Source organism: Panthera onca, chromosome B2 (genome assembly GCF_046562875.1).
Source record: "Panthera onca isolate mPanOnc1 chromosome B2, mPanOnc1 haplotype 2, whole genome shotgun sequence".
Lineage (NCBI taxonomy): Eukaryota > Metazoa > Chordata > Mammalia > Carnivora > Felidae > Panthera > Panthera onca.
In genome coordinates, this window is record NC_138343.1 from 30,781,294 (window position 1) to 30,800,154 (window position 18,861).

The 18,861-nt window shown below is 51.4% G+C and overlaps 2 protein-coding genes across 5 annotated transcripts; both read right to left on the bottom strand.

Moving 5' to 3' along the window:
- Nucleotides 1–4,462: 4,462 nt before the first annotated feature.
- On the bottom strand, nt 4,463–13,723 carry ATF6B (activating transcription factor 6 beta). Of its 4 annotated transcripts, none has more exons than XM_060615194.2 (19): nt 13,591–13,723; nt 13,134–13,213; nt 12,922–13,000; nt 12,580–12,671; nt 11,919–12,054; nt 10,233–10,325; nt 9,471–9,556; nt 9,193–9,328; nt 8,973–9,104; nt 8,694–8,827; nt 7,838–8,023; nt 7,656–7,747; nt 7,058–7,237; nt 6,781–6,891; nt 6,517–6,598; nt 6,238–6,308; nt 5,903–6,014; nt 5,678–5,762; nt 4,463–5,149 (listed from the first exon to the last, which is right to left on the bottom strand). In XM_060615194.2, exons 1-19 carry the CDS (start codon nt 13,694–13,696, stop codon nt 4,920–4,922), a joined length of 2,223 nt encoding a protein of 740 aa, XP_060471177.1. In that variant the 5' UTR covers nt 13,697–13,723; the 3' UTR covers nt 4,463–4,919. The 4 variants fall into 4 exon arrangements, with proteins under 4 accessions (XP_060471177.1, XP_060471176.1, XP_060471179.1 ...); XM_060615193.2 differs by having other exon boundaries at nt 13,582–13,712; XM_060615196.2 differs by lacking the exon at nt 10,233–10,325 and having other exon boundaries at nt 13,591–13,722.
- A 481-nt stretch (nt 13,724–14,204) lies between these two features.
- Nucleotides 14,205–15,833, bottom strand: FKBPL (FKBP prolyl isomerase like). The gene is made up of 2 exons (XM_060615197.3): nt 15,624–15,833; nt 14,205–15,367 (listed from the first exon to the last, which is right to left on the bottom strand). The coding sequence occupies exon 2, from the start codon at nt 15,276–15,278 to the stop codon at nt 14,229–14,231; it is 1,050 nt and encodes a 349-aa protein (XP_060471180.1). The 5' UTR covers nt 15,279–15,367; nt 15,624–15,833; the 3' UTR covers nt 14,205–14,228.
- Between the last annotated feature and the right edge of the window lie 3,028 nt (nt 15,834–18,861).

Genomic DNA, 18,861 nt, shown 5'->3' on the forward strand with positions numbered 1-18,861 from the left:
CAGGGGAGCAAGAGCAGAGGTAGGAAGAGTTGGGGGCTCAGGAAAGAAAGCACTTTGACCTCAGGCAGAGACAGGAAGACTGATACCAGAGGACAGGGCAGCAGACACTCCCACATAAGGATGGCTCTTTCTCTGGCTCCATATCCCTTTGTGCTCCCTACCCTTACGATGGGCTGAAAAGAAGACTTTTGTCACAGAAGTATCCAGGGTGAGGCAACCCCACCAGGTTTCACAGGGATTGAGTTCTTGCTACCTCGCTACCAACCTCATCATCAGGGAGTAGCTTGGCCTAGTCACAGGTGATGGGTGAAAGGGACCTGGAGGAGCCTGTATGTGCCCATCTGCCACTTAGGTTGGGGCACGGGTGTCTGCACCCCAGACTGGATCCCCCTGGTTACAGGTGTGTGTTGTTCCTGCATCAGGGCACACTGGCACAGTGTATGGCTGCCACATGGCCAGTTAGCTCCCTGTGGCCGAGGGCAAAGGCTTGCATGGACCCTCGCGTGGGTGTCCCCGTGTGTGTCTGGGTGTGTGTGTGGCTGTTTTTTTCCTGGCTTTGATGGGGAGGATGAAGTCAGCATCTTGGACGGAACTGGGCTCAGCTTCCTTCCTCTGCCTTGGCCCAAAGCCCCCAGAGCCTGGAGTGGGTAATAGCTTCCCTCTGATTGGGAGGGCTGGGGGGAAGCACATGAAAGAGTGGGGAGGGAGAGTCTGAAACAGCATTATTTGGGGAGAACAGACTGCACAGAGGATGAATTTTCTCTCACATTCCCAGATTTTGGTAATTCCGTCTCATGGTTATAGCCATTGTTCTTCCTATGTCTTATTCTTGGTTTTATGATTTACTAAGTACGGCCACCATAAGTATACTTGTCCCACAGAGTGGCCAGGAGCCCCTGGAGATGTGAGAACTCGAAGGATGGCTGTGGGGTGTTCAGGAAGTCCACGACTAGGAACAGATGGGATACGAATCTCAGAGAACAGAATGGGATTGCAAACATTTACAAGGTTACAAGGCATTTGGAGAAGCCACTGTAGGCTTAACAGACATAATTCCAGTTTCTGAGATCATCATTGTCTAAAATTTGATTCACCCCCTGGATTTCCAGCTCTTGGAGGAGCTCCCGTCTTACATGTTTGCATTTCATCAGTAAAGCACAGACATTGCATCGCACAGGTGCCTAATGAATTCTTGTCACTGTTGAGTTATGAAAAGACTGGGTGAGAAGGATGGGGAAAGGGAGTCTGGCAGGAGCCCCAGACCTAATGGTCAGAGCCCGTTGCCTTCACTGAGGTGTTTCAGGTGACGGTAGAAAGATCGGTGTTGCTGACAACTGTCCACATGCTCTGGCTTGTGGTCTCAGAATCCTCAGTCCAGGTGTCTTCAGCTCTGGGCGCTCATCCTTGAAAGAACCTCCATGTCCCTGTCCTGACCTCAGGAGGATATGGGAGAAAAGATACAGACAGGAAGGAAAGGAAAGACCAGGAGAAGGGAGGGAAGAAAAAGAATGAGGGCAATTAAGGGCAAGGACCTGAAGGAGAAGAGAAGGAATGAAGAGAGGCCAGGGGCTGTGATCCAAGGGAGCAGTCCCAGAGAGGGGGAAGAGAGAAAAACAGTTGTACTGGGCTTCCGTTGACAAAACACTTTCCAACACAGTGCAGGCATTTGATCAATCCCACTTTGTGGCTGAGGAAATGGAGGGTCACAGACATTAGGTGACTTGTCCAAGGGACTTTGCTAGTGGTGATAAAGGTGAGCCTCAACCCAGATTTTCTGATTCCAAAGCATGTATTCTCTCCCCTTCCCCAGGAACAGCCTTGGAAAGATGCAAGGCTTAGGGCAGAAACAAATGAAGGGGCTTCTGGAAGAACTTGTTTGAGAAGGAAGGGTAGAAGATCTGGATTTCTAGAACTTTTTTTCTGAATTCAGTTGCTATGCAGATTTGGTAAGAAACCACCAAGTTTAAGATAGGGGACTCAACATTCCACTACTGAGGGGTGGGACTGGGAGATGGTGAGGAAGGGGAGCTCAGAGAGAGGAGACAGCCTGACATGAGATGGAAGAGAACCACGAGGCTGGGGCTGAAAAGGGGGCCACAGAGCCACAGAAGGAAGGATTTGGACCCATAAAACTTCCTTTGCCTGGAGACACGGGTGTGGGGAGAAGGGAGGGGGGAGGACATTTCTATCTCGTGACAAAAGAAAGTCACACAATTGTTTTGTTCTCTGCTCTGGGGCGGGTGGGCGCCTGTATTTACCAGAGGGACCGAGGTCGCTGTGGCAACCACACATCTGGGCCCCCGAATCCAGATGTGCTGTATCCAGAAGCCATAGCAGAACGATGAGGCAAGCATTAGGCTCTCTAGTCCTGGCCCCCACAGCTGGGAAGAGGACGGGGGATTGCAGTGGTGAAGGGGGAGGAAGGGGGAGAGGGCTGAAGCGGGGGAGAGGAGAGGAAGTCGCCCCACAGGACAAGGAATGTGGACAGAGGAACAGGACCGGGGAGGGGGTGGCATGAAAAGGGAGGAGTTGAGCACAGGGTCAGCAGCAGGAGGAGGTGAGAAGAACAAGTAAAAAGAAAGGGAAGAGAGAGTGGAACAGGAGGGAGGAAGGGCAAAACACAAAAGGGACAAGAAACAACAAGATGAACATAGACCGAAGAGTCCAAAAGAGAAGGTGAGGGCTCCCAGTGGACAGAGGGCAAAGAGAGGCGGGAAAGGAAAGGAATTTGGTGCAAAGAGGCAGAGGCAATGGGTCAGGGAGGATAAGAGGAACAAAAGTCCGGATCCCGAGGAAGGAAAGCGGCCCAACAGAAAGACAAAGTGGGCCTGGGACAGGAGGGGCCAACAGGAGGTGCAGGAGTGACAGTGGCCATACACTGAGGTGGCCTGGGATAAGGCTGTGGCTGCAGAGCCACATGGGCCTGGAGGGCGGCAGCCAGAGACTGACCTGCCTTCACCTTCCTGCCTTGCACACCCCTGCTCCATGCCTCTCCTGATCCTTTCCACCACTCCACTCACTGGGCCAATAGTGTCGACTGCCAGTTCACATCAAGGTGCCAGCTGTCCCCTGCCACTCAGCCAGATGCGTTGCAGGCCCCACCTCAGGGCCCCAAGTCTGAGATGCCAACACTCAAGCACTTTCCTGAGCTGGGGTCAGTACAGAGAGAGATGGGACAATGAAACAGTGATGAACCTAGTTGGGATTAAGAGTGGAATAGAGGAGAAAAGGACAGTGTAAATGCAAAGAGAAAGGTGTAAGGAACAAGGGACAGGTGCACCTTCCAGGGACCAGGCACGTGAATATCTTTTACCCTTACACCAACCCTGAGAAGTAGGTAGGAGTATTCTGCTTTACAGATGAGGAAACTAAGGCCCCAAGTGTTTAAGTTACATATCAAGGGCATCCACTAATGAAAGGTAAAGCAGGGAATCCAACTCAGGTGATCTGTCTCCCAAATCCTTGCTCTTGCACTGGGCCTGGATAAGCCTCGAGGGATGTGGGGACAGGGAAGCCGAAAAGCTAGGGCTGTGCTCCGGAGGGAGGAGAGGCCTAGTTCCTGGGAGCCCTGGTTCCAGGTTGCCATAGTTACTCAGTCTGTTTTCACCCCAAACACAGTAATGGGGAGTGGGGGAGCCTGGCTAGACACGTGAGGTTCTCCCCTCCTCCTTCAGGCCTGGGCTTGTGGCCCGGGCGGCCCCTGTCCAGTCATCTGGGCGTTGAGCCCAGGCCCAGCCCACACCCTCTAGCTGACCCAGGACACTCCTGCAGGGCCAGGCCTGAGGCGCTGCTGGACAAGAGCCGCCGATGGGATCCCCCCAGGTTGAGTGAGATTTGGCCCCTCACCCTGTCCTTTTCCCCTTCCTCCTAATTAGAAGCACAGCCTTTCCTGCCAGGTCCGTTCTCATCCTTTTCTTTCACCTGGACTCACAAGTCTCAGTCTCCCCAAGTTTAGGGCTAAGAAGATGCTCTTGAACATCTCCCCTTCCCTCCAAACACTGCCCCCTTCTCCACTGTGGCCCCTCCTTTCTGGCTCACAGCCTTCTGGCCCCAGCTCTGCTGTTTGTTCAAGTTGCTCCTCCTGGAAATCAAGGGAGGGGAGGGAGAACCTGCTAGAATGCAGGAGACCCAGGGACGCTGCTTACCCCAAAGGGCGTGGGGCCCCCTGTCCTTCCTGTTTACTCAGACACATTCCAGGGATCTGTATCCTCAGGGCTGTCATGCCAGGAGACATCCCACCCTCATCACCCCCCCCGCCCCCCGCCGCCCCCACCGCTAGACACAGACATGCCCCAGTGTTGTAGGGGCGGGGACAAGGGAATGACATGAGGTCTGGGATCCCACACCCATCCCACCCCAGAGCCAGCTATGTCTTCAGTGCTTGGTTGTCTGATATACTGTCAGTACAGAAGCCACTTTCCCCCAATTCCCCGTCCTGAGCCAGGAAGGCAGTCACCGTTCCTTCAACTCCCTCCAAGTTGTTTATTTAATAATAAAAAAGAAGATATACATATACATAAACCTGATCTCCCACCACCATCCCTCCTTTACTCCCAGTAACTAGCTCCAAAATGTAAAAATGTCCCTTGTCCCTCCCGGGGACCAAATTCCCACCTCCACCCCCTAAACAGAGAAACAAAAGAATAAAGAGTGTGCAGGAGTCCACCTACCCCAAAACTTAATCTCGAAAGAAGCAGGAATTAGGGGTTCAGAGAAATGAGAGGAGCCCTATATTCCAAAAAGGGGTGAGAAGAGAGGTAAACCCCCTCACCCCCAAATAAGGGCTTAACCCCACACCCTGTCTTTCCTTTACCAATTGCCCCAAGCCCAGGGATCAGAGAACTTAGAAAAGCCCCACTTGGTCACCCCCCACCTCCCGTCCCCCACCACCAGCTCTAAGTCAGTGTGAGTTGCACAGGTCAGGGGTGATTGAGGTAGAGGGGCTGGTGGGAGGCCTGGCGTGCCTGGCCGGCTGCAGAAGCTGGCAAGGGGCCACCTGTGGCATTGCCTGGGGTCGAGGATGGCTGTTTTCGGAGTGAGGGAGGCACCGTGGAGGTCTTGATGTGAATCACCCGGGTGTCCATGACCTCACACTCGATCTGCATCATCTCCTCATAGTCTCCTGGAGCCCCCCGGCCTGACAGGGTCTCTGTGAGAAGGAGAGAGTTAAGAAAGAGGAGAAGCGCAGGCAAACAGAGAGGAAAAAAGTAGAGGTGGGCAGGGAGGGAGGGGCAATGGTGAGGAGACGGTCCATAGCAGGAGTTGAATGAGAGGGTAGGGATGGGGTTGGTACAGGGAGAGGAAAGGGGCAGGAAAAGCAAATGACATCGATGAGTCACAGAGGACACATATGATTGAGGTCACAGAGGAAAGGACAGGAAGAGAACACAGAAGGTGAGAATCTGGCCATTCCCAGCCCACCCCCTCTGTCCATACCTCCTTGAGCACCATCACCAAGGGATGGCCTGCACCCTTGTCTTCCTCCCACGTCTCCTGCATTCGGTTTTTCTCTCCATCCATTTCCTGCATCTTCTCAGCCAGGAGTCTAGCCTCTCTCTGGAATGGCCCACTCCTCTCTCCACTTCCCCCTCAGCTCCTCATGCTGGATCTCCCTATCAGAACCTCCCCATTGCTCGATTTCAGGACCCCTCCCCAGATCTGGCAGGGAGAGAATTACCATTGGGGGCCATGGCAGGCATCACCAGGGACATCTTGGGCCGAGAGGTCTTGTTGTGGCTGATGGCAGGGAGCAGCAAGTGGTCCTGGGAAACAAAGGGGCCGGGCCAGAGGGCTGGAGGAAAAGATGTGGACAGGCTCTCCCCACCTCTACTCTATAGCCTCAGCCTGAAGACAGATTGCTGGAGAGCGCAGGGTGACAGGGATGGGGCAGGGAAGGACTCACCCTTCGGAAGGACACAACATAAAATGTGTCTTCTCGTCGGTCAATTGCATCCAGGAACTCTGGCTGCGAACGGTCTGGGTGGCGATATAGCTGCAGTTGGCCCACAGAATCCCTAGCCAGGAGGGGAAACAGGATTTGGGAGAAACTAAGCCCCATGCCCAGTCCCCACCGGGGAAGATGGGAGAGGGTAAGAGAAAAAGACACGAGACCCCAGTGGATGAGGGAGGCATAACGCCATTGGTGGCAATGATGACAGACACAGGATAGCTTCTGGGGGTGTAGCTCTTTAGAGTGAAACCTCCCTTAGTAACAGATAAGCACCCTCATAGACTCACCTTTCTGGGGGCCCAGGGGGTTGGGTGGGAACTGCCTTAACTGGAGGCGACTTCTTCCAGAGCTGAGACTTCTGGAAGGAGAAGTATCTAAGGATTTGAAGAGGGTAAAGGGAAAAGGGAAAGAGACAGACGGCCCCTGGAAGCTGATGCCACCTCACACCCACCCCTCCACTTCCCCCAAATGATCCCTCAAACCTCCACAATGAGATGCTCCCTCAAAATCCCCAGGACATTTAGTCTTCCAGTGGCCTTCCTTGAACCAGCCCTAGCCCCTCCTACCTGTCTCTCCTGGGCCCTCTGGGGGATCTTCCGCCGGCCTCTCTGGTGACGCTGGACCCAGCCGCTCAGCTCGTCCGCAAGCCTAGGGAAACAGAGGGGTAACACCTCTGTAAGGAGCCAGAGCTCCCATTTTCCTTGCCCGAGCACAGGACAGGGAAGAGAGGGCAGGGAGAACTGGTGCTTCAGTACACAGGGATAGCCAGGCCGCCTGTGGAGGGGGCCTCAGAGGACAGGGAAGATGCCCCAGCTGGGGATCCCCCACACCTCAGGGACTCGGTTCGGTTGAAGTGCCGGCAATCAGAGGAGAGGAAGAGCTGGTCCAGGTCTCTCAGCAGCAGCTCCTTGGCACTGCCCCCCAGGAAGGCTGTCAGGTTCCTGGAGTGAGGAAGGGAGGAGGCAATGATTAGAGGCTGCCCACGCCCTTCCCCCAACAGAACAGGCAACGATGGCAGGAGAACTCTGGTTCCCCTAGGAAGAAAAAGTAAGTTTTGGAGAGGAGATACACTCAGCATCCCCAAAAGAGAGAGGGCCCTCTCCTTACCTGAAACTTGGCCGGCCTGGGGGGCTGGGCTGGGGCTCCTCAGGGCCCAGGGAGGAACCCTGGAGGGGTTCAACTCCATGAACCGGCTCTTGCGCTGAGAACTCCAGCAAGTGTCTCCGGGGTCGAGGCTCCTCTCCGCTCATCCGAGGAGAGATGGGAGCTGGAGGAGGGTCACTGATGCTGAGGATGAGGAAGGATCGAGTAAGGAATTCCAGCCTGGTCCAGGGGCTGGTTAAGATCATGGGCTCTGCAGAAAGCCTGCCTGGCTTCCAATCTATCCTGCAGAGCGAATCCCTTCATGTGTACGACGGGAATGAGAACCATCGCTACCTAACAAAGCCAGGAAGCACGAGGAGCTCAGCAAGCACTTAAAAGTCACTATCTTTACCATTGTTATTACCACCATCTGCTCCAGGACACACCATTTGAGAGAAATGATGGAAGGAGAAGGGACTGGCTGGATGCCCCGTGGGTGCTGAGGACAGCTGTGCTGCCTGCGTGTAAGTGGAATGAAAGGGCCTGTGCCAAGGCAGGCAGGCAGGCAGCTGTGAGGGTGGGCTCCACCCAGAAACTTTGGGGGAGGCAGGGAAGGTCTCACCTGACAGGTCCAAAGTTGAAGGCAATGAAAAGAAGGAACACCATGATGCAGACCACCTTCCTGTTTCCAGACCCTAACTTGAGCTCGCTGTTCTAAGGTGAGAGAGAGAGATGAGAGAGGGGGTGAGTCATCCCCAAGGAGCCTGCCTGTATTCCCAGGGGCCTGGGACCGACCCGTCTTACTTCGGCCAGCAGGGCCTCCAGCCGCCGCCGGAGGGCAGCATTCTCCCTGCGGAGCTGCTGGTTGTCGGCCAGCACAGCCTGCAGCCGAGCCTCCAGCCCCTGCAGATACTCCTTCTTCTTCCTCCTGGACTGGCAGGCCGACTCCCGGTTCTTGATCATTCGCTGCTGCCGCTTCAGCAGCTTTGCCTAGGGTACCGGGAGGATCAGAAAAGGAATGACAGAGGGGTGGGAGAGGGGAACTATGCCTCCCAACTTCAGGAACTGATTACCCAATGCTCACACTGGCCACTCTATCCCCTTCCTGACCTCTACCGACACAGCCAGAGACGGGTTATTCCTCTCTGCTAAAGCTTTCCACAGAAGGAGCCCTTCTCTCAACCACTCCCTGCTCCTGTCCTCAGAGCTGAGAGAAGTCAGACTGTAGGAAGGACTTCCTCCATCCTGGTTCCTGGTGCAAACTCAGTTCCTTTCCTTGCTGGGTGGGGTCTTCCTTCCTCTCAATTCTTTTTAGGGCCCACACTTTAACTTTGCCATAATTAAAGAACACTTTACCTGGTTTTCCCCTAGGAAACAGCCTCCCTCTTCCAACTACTGCCACAACCATAACACAGTATGGGTCCCCTGCCTTAGATTTACTGACACCAATGCCATTTCTTCATCTTCAGTGATAGCAAAACTAAGGATCCTAAAATTACAGAGTTGATACTCATATATAAACAGGGACCCACTCTGACCTTCAGGATCATCTATGGCTTTGCTTCCTCACTTTTCGATCCCTCCTCATTCCACAATTCTCTCTTCCATGGCAGACTTCCTCCCCATTACTAGTCTTACTCCTCTCCTCCCCAGTACTTACATCCACTTCAGGTGGGCAGGAGTTCCCAGGCATAGGAGCTGGAACAATGCTCTTCCTTTCAGGCCTTGGAGCAGGGGGGGCCGGCCCCTCAGGCTGGACCCGAATAGCACCTTGGATGAGGACAACTGGTGACACTGGGGCAAGTGAGCAGGAGAAGGAGGTGAGAGCTGTTCTTGTGTCCATACCCGTACCTGAACACCCAAGGGCTGGGAGCCTCAATGGCTGTGAGCTCCCCGAGAAAGTCAATCCAGTCCGGCTCCTTCTCTCCTATTTTAGTACCTGGGGGTGGTTGGACAAGAGGCTGCAAAAGGATGGTGGTGCTGGGAGGCACAGCTCTGGGTGGCATTGGGACAGTGGTTATCACCACAGGTTTGGGCTGCAGCGGTGGCTTTCGGGTGGGCAGGGCTTTGCCTGAAGGAAGGGAAAAGGAAGAAAGGAAGGAATGTCAGGACTAGAGGCCTCTTCCCGGGGATCCCAATGTATCAGCTTGCCCCATTACCTAAGGAGCCATCGGAGGATGGGCCCATGCTGATCTGGACACCTCCAAGTGGGGGGCCTAGGACATCCCGCAGGAGACACCCTTGAGGGGATGGGGACTCTGTCTTCACTTCCAGTACCTCCTCTCCTATAAAACCCTGTGTTGGGCATTCCAAAAGATATGTGAGTCAGGAGGGATATCAAGGAGAAGGAGCTGAAGAAGAGAATGCTTTCATACCCCTGAGAGGCAGAAGGAGCTCACTGGAATGTCTGGAGAGAGTAAGAAAGGTTGATGCTCACCTGGTTGGGGGACTCTGCTGAGAGCAGGGAAGCCTCAGAGTTGATGGAGGAAGATGGAGAGACAGGCTCTAGCTTGGTCTGGACATCTGTGGGGTGTCAGGATAATATAAAATGCTGGGTATCAGATAAACACTGAAGGAGAAGAGGATTAAGATAGGGGATGGAAGACATGGTCCTTCCCCCTTGTACCAAAAACTAAGACTATTCTGGCCCTAGGCATGCAATCCAGAAGGCAGAGAACTATGGGGTTGCTGACCTGCTGGCTCTCTTCCTACTTCTTTGCCCAGAACTTTCCTTTCTCCTTCACTGGCTCCTGAAGCTGTCTCTATGCTGACAGCAGCCAAGTCTGAATTTCTACCCTTGACTGCTCCCCTGTGTCCCAATGCTGACTCCCAAGGTGCCTGCTGGTCATTCCTTTCTTGTGCCCCACCACCCACCCAAATTCAAGCTGGCCTTAAATGGGGCTCACAGCTTGTCCCTTCACACAAATTCCCTTTTTACTCCGTCAGGCTCCCAGGCACCAAATCACAAAGCCTCAGTCACCTCTGAGCCTTCCTGGCCTCTGTTAAATCCATCTGTGAGACTTGCTGGTCACCCCATGTGGGTGAAATAAAAGTCATCTGAGGGCCAGATTCAACCCCAAGGTCAACAGTCTGCCACTACCTTTGGTCCATACAACTCTTTTAGGTACTTAATTATAGAACTGCCAATATTGCTATTTAAAAATTTCAACTTATGTTTATGAATAGGTAATATACTCACAAAACTCCAAAGGACCAAAAGGTAATTCAGTGAAGTGGATCTCCTTCCCTTTCTTGTCTACCAGCCACCTGGATCCCTCCTCAGAGATGATCACTATTTGATTATTAACCACGTGTTATGACACTCATGAGACTCTCCAAAAGCAAAGATTATGTTTTATGCTTCCTGTCTATCAAACTGATGGGTAAAGCACAGGCCCTCAGAAGATAACCTAAATACAAGGGGACAATTGACTCCTTTGCAAAGTCCTCAACAGTCAAGGTTTATATCCTTATCTTGTTTGCGAATGTGATCTGTTTCTCTCTCCAAACCCATTTTCTATACTAACCTGCCCCGCCCTGAGGCTGGGGAGGAAAACAGAATGGACTGCATCACTGGGCTCCCTTGCCAAAGACAGGCAGTGCCAGGAAATCCTGAAGGCGCTTTGTAATCCACAACAGTGAATTCAGCACATTCCCTGGCCTGGGGGCTCGTGCTCTTGCAATACCTATCTGCCCTAGCATGAAACTCTGGCATCAAATCCTACGCAGGAAGTCACTGCAATTCTTCCATTCTATGTCATTCTTTCTGCCTCTTTTCAGAATCCAAATATCTTTCTTGAGGAACTGTATCCAGTCCTGCCTCTCCATGATCCATTCTCTCTACTCTGTCACCAGAGTCAGCTTCCTAATCACACTGTTCTCCTGCTCAATTCTTCAGTCTCCCAACTGCGCATAGGATAAAAGCTAAGAGTCCCTTAGCACCGTTCTCACTTGGCCTGCAGCCTCTGCAACTTTCTTTCCATTTCCCACTCCCTCCTCACATCCACTCTGAGGAGATACAAGCTCCCTAGATACACACACACACACACACACACACACACACACACACACGTGTGCGCACATGCCACAGTCCCCACATTCATCTTGTGCCTAATTTCTATGTGTCCTTCAAACTCAGTTCAGGAAATGCTTCCTCCAGGAGCACATCACTGATCCAGCCCCAATAGGGTGAGCTGCCCCTCTTATGAGTTTTCATGGCACCTTGCGATGTCTATCCTGGAGTTCCCACACCTGCAGCAACTGGTATCTGTCTTTCCCCTCCCTCCACACTACAGGATTCTTGGGTCAGCATGATGCTCACATCTTCTTCATCTTGCATTCCCAGCACCCCGTCCAGTATGTGGCATGGAGTAGGTGCTCTATAAATGTTTACTGTGTAAACACCTAAGAGTAAATAAACTTAGTAACACTTAGTGAAATAGTGCAAGTAATGTTAACTGTAGGATCTAGGAGTTGGGTATATGGAATTTCAACTTTTCTGTATGTTTGAAAAATTTTTATAATAAAACTTCAGGGGTGGGAAATAAATAAATATGCCCTAAAATACTGTCCATAAGTTTTTTAAAAATGCAAAGCAACGGGGCCGGGGCAGGGGGGACAGGTGCCTGGGTGACTTAGTCAGTTAAACGTCTGACATCAGCCAGGTCATGATCTCAGGGTCCCTGAGTTTGAGCCCCACATGGCATCAGGCTCTTCCGGCTCTCCTCTATCAGCACAGAGTCTGATTCAGATCCTCTGTCCCCACTTTCTCTGTCCCTCCCCTGCTTACTTTCTCTCTCTCTCTCTCTCCTGCTGCCTTGGTAAAGCCCCTCTCCCATCTACCCTGCCTTGGTAAAGCCTGGGGGTGGTAGCAGGCTGTTATTACCTGAGGGGTCATCAGAGGTGGGACCCACATTGATCTGGACCGTTTCAAATGGGGATGTTGGATCATCTCCTAGGAGGCAGAGTGGGGGTGCCAAGGACTCTGTCTTCACAACCAGCACCTCCCCTACAGCAGGGACCTGGGTGAGAGTGGGGTGAAGTGGTGGGGGCTCAGAAAAAATAAAACAAGGAAGGTGTTGAGAGCAAGAGTAAGAACAAAAGTTTTTACTAATTTTTAACTAGCTTTTACTGATTACTAATTATTTGACATTCTGGTTTTACTGAGTATCTCCTTAAGCTGTCTCTGGCCCCTCGTTTTCTCTATATTATTCCTGGGAGGGTTGATGAAGTCTCATCATTTCAAATATTGCCTTAGAATGGACAACTGGGGCAAGAGCAATTTCAGAATTCTCAGCAGTTAACAACTCTCTTCTTCCTGGCCTCACCATGGCTGCCACATATCTCTATTTATTAAAATGACTCCATCTTCACTTACAGACAACCACAGAGGAGACATGGAAAATGAGGATATTAAAGAAATCCAAAGGCACCACCACTACTCCATGACCCATAGCACACAAAACATTTTCTCAGCACCTATGCATGAAGGGGCTGGAACACCATCCCTGCCACAAACAGCAGAAGGAAGGAGATGGTTCTCTCACCTGGCTAGAGGGCTCTGTGGAAAGACGCGATGATTCAGAGCTGAGGGAGGAAGAGGAGCAGGGGGAGGATGGCTCAGACTTCACCTGAAGGTCTGGAAGAAAGGGGTTGGGGAATAACCAGGAAGCAGAGCCTGAAGAGTCCAAAACGTGCCCAAAGGCTTGGAAGTGAGGATCCCCTCACCTGGGGCAAAGGGGAAGGAACACATAAGGGGCTGAAGGAAAGAGGAGTGCACAGGCACTTATGAAGAGGAGGTGTGAGGATACAGGGGAGTGTGTAGTTCCTGGAAAACAGTGGAAAGAGAGGGTTTTGTAAGGATGCAGGAATCACAAGGGATATCTTACCTGGAAAGATAGGCAGGGGGTCCCAGGGTGGCTCAGGAGGGCTGACATCCATCCCCACATCCAGGGAACTGCTGCCAAACTGAATAAAGAAGGACATTAGATGGCAAGAATGTGAAGACAACGGCTTCATGAGCTCTGGCTTGGGGCTGAGTCCTTGTTCCGGGGCAACTCCCGACACCCAAAGGTTAGAGACAAGGCTAGAGAAGCAGTACCGGGACATCCTGCTCTGGGCAACGGAAGAGCTGCGTCTGCTCCTCCGCGACATCATCTAAGCCAGTATACAAGGTGCTGTCTGCAAGAGATGAAGAGCGTCAGGGGGTCGTCCGGTGGCCCAGCCTACAGATCTACACACAGCCCTGGGCCCATCCCTCATTGGCTCGGCTCGGCCAGACCTACCGCCCGCCCACTTGAAACGTGATACAGCCAAAGAACTTCAGCTCCTCCTTCCCCCACCCCGGAACAACTCGATGTTTTTGCTGGGAGCAGAGGTCTTTCCCAACTCCCGCATCCCCCCGAATGCACAACGAGCCCCCCTGCTCCGCCCTCTTTCGGGTGATGGATTCCGTATGTGCCCAGCCTTCCTCTATGGACCTCCGCTTCCTCCCTGCGTGCCTCAAAAGCATAGTATGCCACAGCCCTCCTCCCTCCCCCAGGCCTCACTCCGCAGACCCCAGTCCTCCGGGCTCAGCAAGTTATCGGTGAAAAAACGTGTTGGGTCCGCAATCTCGCTGAGCAGCATCAGTTCCGCCATCTTTCCCTCCCGCCCCCCAGCCATGAGACGGTCCCCCAAGACCCGCCTCTCCCCATCAGCAACTAATCAGTTGACTCTTAAAAAAAGGGGGCGGTGTCCCGGAAGCTCTACCGACCAGTAAGAGACCTGGGTGCTGAATACTTGAGATGGCTGGATAGGGCGGGCCAATGGGAGCACGGCAGAAGGACAGCACTCCCGCTGAACCGGGCTGTATAGTTTGCGCATGCGCCGGGCGGGACCCAACGAGAAAGCCTGGGAGATGTAGTTCCCGGGATTTAAAGGCCCGCCATCTCCCCAGTCCTAAATTCAGAAGTTTATGTATCGTCCATTTATCCTCGGATATGAATAAGCCCCCCAAAATGTAGCACAGGTGATCATATGGCTTTTAATGGTAAAAGAGGGAAAGAGGCGCACAGTCCACTGTTACCTCCCCTAAGAAAGCAAAAGCTAGGAATGAATGGGACATGGCTGAAACCCTCCCTCTTGGTCCCCTCAAAATCTCACGGCATAAACCACAATTCACAGGTTCCTGTCTCTTTTAAGATTTAACTTTTAATCAGCCAAACATCTTGCGCAGACCCTGAGCCAGCCCTGCATCTTGTTTCTTCCCCTGAATGATCACCTTTCCCAGCTCTTCCTGGGCTGCCCGGTTTTTGGGGTCTACCGCCAGCACCTTCCTGAGGTCAGCAGTTGCTTTTTCAAGGTTCCCAAGGGCAGCCTGGGCAACCCCCCTTCGGTACAAGGCCTTTAAATGGCCAGGTTCCCGCTCCAGCACTCGGTCACAGCTCTGGGCTGCCAACTGAGGCTGCCCTAACAGCAACTGACAGGCAGCCAGATTGGCATGAAGAACAGTTCGTTCTGGAGGGCCGGGTGGGGGTAAAGTCAGCAGCAGCCGAAGAGCCCGTCCATAGCATCTGGCAGCCCCTTCAGGGTTCCCAGCTCGAAATAATTCTGTGCCCCTTGCACGTTCTTCCCTGGCCAAGGCCTCCTTCTCACTGGCCTCCAGCTCCCAGGAGTCCCTGCCCTGAGTGAAGGAGGCCAGTGTGAGCCTGAAAGGAGGTCCAGAGTGTTCAGAGAGCTGAAGCTCTGCCTCCTCACCTTGACACATGGACTCCAAGCATTTCTCTATGAGTTCCCCCCAAGTCCCCTCCCTCCATGGGCCTAACCCCATAGTTAGCTCTGTCCATCCCTCTGGCAGGCCTGACCCAAAAGGAAACCCAAACGCCAGTACCCGGCAGCAGGAGCCCAGCTTGGGTTTGTCCAAGCCATGGCCACGGATTATGATCTTCTTAACAAAGCTCCCATCCGGACAGTACCAGAGATCAGAAGCTTGAAGGGGCTCTGGCATCTCATTGGTTGATCCACGAGACTTGGCAGAGTTTCCTTGAAGTCCAGCGGCCAGTTTTTCAGTTCCTTGAGAATTCTCTAGAATTTGGCTGGCTTGATTTGGGCTCACTCTCAGCTCAAGGATTTCAGTAGGAGGGTCTGAGGACTGCTGCTTGATCTGGGTAGTTGAATCAAGGTTCTCCTGGGGGTTCTTTTCCCATTGTTGTTGCGGTTGAGAGGTGTCCTTCTCTCCCACTGGATTGACTGGTGGCATCTCCATTTGGCTGCCTGGTCCCTTCCACCGTGGGTGAATCCACCGTGGGTGAACAGTTTTGGTCAGAAAGGGGTGGATCAGTTTCAGGTCAGCACCTAAAAAGAACACCAAAACAATGCTAATGGCAGAATTCTTATTTAGACGTCCTTTTTGTCCTCCCCTGTCCTGGGACCCAGGCCCCCAGTCCTCAAAGTCTTTTTTTTTTTTTTTTCCTCCAAAAATCCCTGCCGGACTAGAGCCTCCGGCCCACCCAAAACTAATCCAGAACTAATGCAGAACTATAAATTCCACAAATCCCTGCGGTTCGGGTAGCCGCCCCAACTACGGACACCCGATCGAGTCAAAAAGTACCTGGGCAGCCGAAACGCCTAGCCTGGTGGCAATATCCGGACCATTCGGATCACCTCTCCTTCCGAAGCTAAGTGCTTCCTGAGTACTGTCCTCAGAGTCTTGCTCCACGGGGAGAAGACGGCCGTGGGCCAGGGGCATCTGGGGACAATAACAGCTAACCCTGAGCCCGCGAGGCTGCGAATCTAATAAAATTCCTGGCAACCAATCCGGCGGAGGGAGAGACCTGGTGAGCCCGCCTTTTGGACGTGACATCATCCCCCCCCCCCCCCCCCCCCCCCGCAACCGGGAAGCTGTAGGCCTTAGCAACCGAACCTGGCCGAATCAAACCGAGCTAGCGAGGTCCGACTGGTCAGGTCATTGAGACTAAAAGTCTGGAGAAGTCCTGAAATGGGAGACTGGGGTTCAGGAGGGAGAGCGGGGGAATGAAGGAGCTGGCGGTGACTGATGGCGGTAGCAATCTTTTTAGGTGAAGACCCCAGGCCCACCCGTGCCCTGTGTTCAGGGCTCCCAGCCAGAGCCATCCAACCTACTCCTTAACCCATTCAGTCCAGGGTGCTGCAAGAGAAACCCCCAGGCCTCTTTTTCCTCATTTGCCCCTATGTCCTGGGATAGGGATTCCCTGGGATCACCTGAAGCTTCTTACCTGTTCCCTCATACTCATCACTGCCTTTCAAGTCTTCTTCCTGAAGAAATCTTAGTCCTTTTCAAACTTTGATGTGCATACATATCATTTGGGGAAACTTAAATCTCAGGTTTGGATTTAGGAAGTCTGGGTTGGGCCCTACATTCTGCATTTTTCTTTTTTTTTTTTTAATTTTTTTTTTAACGTTTATTTATTTTTGAGACAGAGAGAGACAGAGCACGAATGGGGGAGGGGCAGAGAGAGAGGGAGACACAGAATCGTAAGCAGGCTCCAGGCTCTGAGCCATCAGCCCAGAGCCCGATGCGGGGCTCGAACTCACGGACCGTGAGATCGTGACCTGAGTTGAAGTCGGACGCTTAACCGACTGAGCCACCCAGGCGCCCCTCTTTTTCTTTTTTTAAGTTTACATCCAAGTTAGTTAGCATATTGTACAATAATGGTTTCAGGAGTAGATTCCAGTGATTCATCCCTTATGTATAACACCCAGTGCTCATCCCAACAAGGGTCTTCTTTAATGCCCCTTACCCGTTTAGCCCATCACCTCACCCACAACTCCTCCAGCAACCCTCAGTTTGTTCTCTATATTTAAGAGTCTCTTATGTTTGGGGTGCCTGGGTGGCTCAGTCAGTTAAGCATCTGACTTTGGCTTAGGTCATGATCTCATGGTTTGTGAGTTCGAGCCCCGTGTCAGGCTCTGTGCTGACAGCCCAGAGCTTGGAACCTGCTTTGGATTCTGTGTCTCCCTCTATCTCTGTCCCTCTGCTGCTTGCACTCTGTCTTGCTGTCTCTCAAAAATAAATAAAAACATTAAAAAAATTTTTTTAAGTCTCTTATGTTTTGTCCCCCTCCCTGTTTTTATATTATTTTTGCTTCCCTTCCCTTATGTTCATCTGTTTTGTATCTTAAAGTCCTCATATGAGTGAAGTCATATATTTGTCTTTCTCTGACTAATTTCGCTTAGCATTATATCCTCAAGTTCCATCCACATTGTTGCAAATGGCAAGATTTCATCCTTTTTTGATTGCCGAGTAATACTCCATTGTATATGTATACCACATCTTCTTTATCCCTTCATCTGTCCATGGACATTTGGGCTCTTTCCATACTTTGGCTATTGTCAGTAGTGCTGCTATAAACATTGGGGTGCATGTGCCCCTTTGAAACAGCACATCTGTGTCCCTTGGATAAATACCTAGTAGTGCAATTGCTGGGTTGTAAGGTAGTTCTATTTTTAATTTTTTGAGGAACCTCCATACTGTTTTCCAGAGTGGATGCACCAGTTTGCACCAGCAGTGCAAAAAAAGATCCTCTTTCTCTGCATCCTCACCAATATCTGTTGTTGCTTGAGTTAATTTTAGCTATTCTGACTGGTGTGAGGTGGTATCTCATTGTGGTTTTGATTTGTATTTCCCTGATGATGAGTGATGTTGAACATTTTTTCACGTGTCTGTTTAGCCCTTTGGATGTCTTCTTTGGAAAAGTGTCTATTCATGTCTTTTGCCCATTTCTTCACTGGGTTATTTGTTTTTTGGGTGTTCAGTCTGATAAGTTCTTTATAGATTTTGGATACTAACCCTTTATTTGATAAGTCATTTACAAATATCTTCTCCCCTTCTGCCAGTTGCCTTTTAGTTTTGCTGATTGTTTCCTTCACTGTGCAGAAGATTTTTATGTTGATGAGGTCCCAATAGTTCATTTTTGCTTTTGTTTCCCTTGCCTCCAGAGACATGTCAAGTAAGAAGTTGCTGTGGCTGAGGTCAAAGAGGTTTTTGCCTGCTTTCTCCTCTAGGATTTTGATGGCTTCCTGTCTTAACGTTTAGTTCTTTCATCCATTTTGAGCTTATTTTTGTGTATGGTGTAAGAAGGTGGTCCAGGTTCATTTTTCCGCATGTTGCTGTCCAGTTTTCCCAACATCATTTGCTGAAGAAACTGTCTTTATTCCACTGGATATTCTTTCCTGCTTTGTCAAAGATTAGTTGGTCATATGTTTATTGGTCCATTTCTGGGTTCTCTATTCTGTTCCATTGATCTAAGTGTCTGTTTTTGTGCCAGTCTTGATGTTTACATACTGTCTTGATGATTACAGCTGTTTAATACATCTTGAAGCCCAGGATTGTGATGTCTTCTGCTTTGGTTTTCTTTTTCAGGATGGCTTTGGCTATTTGGGGTCTTTTCTGGTGCCATACAAATTTTAGGATTGTTCTGTGAACAATCCTGTTCTAGTTCTGTGAAGAGTGATGATGTTATTTTGATAGGGTTTTTAATTTTTTTAAATGTTTATTTATTTTTGAGAGAGACAGAGACAGAGCATGAGCAGGGAAGGACAACGAGAGAGGGAGACAGAATCTGAAGCAGGCTTCAGGATCTGAGCTGTCAGCACAGAGCCCGACGCAGGCCTGAACCCACGACCTGAGCCGAAGTCGGTCACTTAACCAACTGAGCCACCCAGGCACCCCTACATTCTGCATTTCTAACAAGCTCTTGAATGGTGATGCTGCTGGTCCATGAACCACACTTTGAATGATATGATTCAAGAATAACCTTATCCCATTCTCTTCACCCTTGCTCTGTGCCCCTTCAGTTGGTCCTGTATTT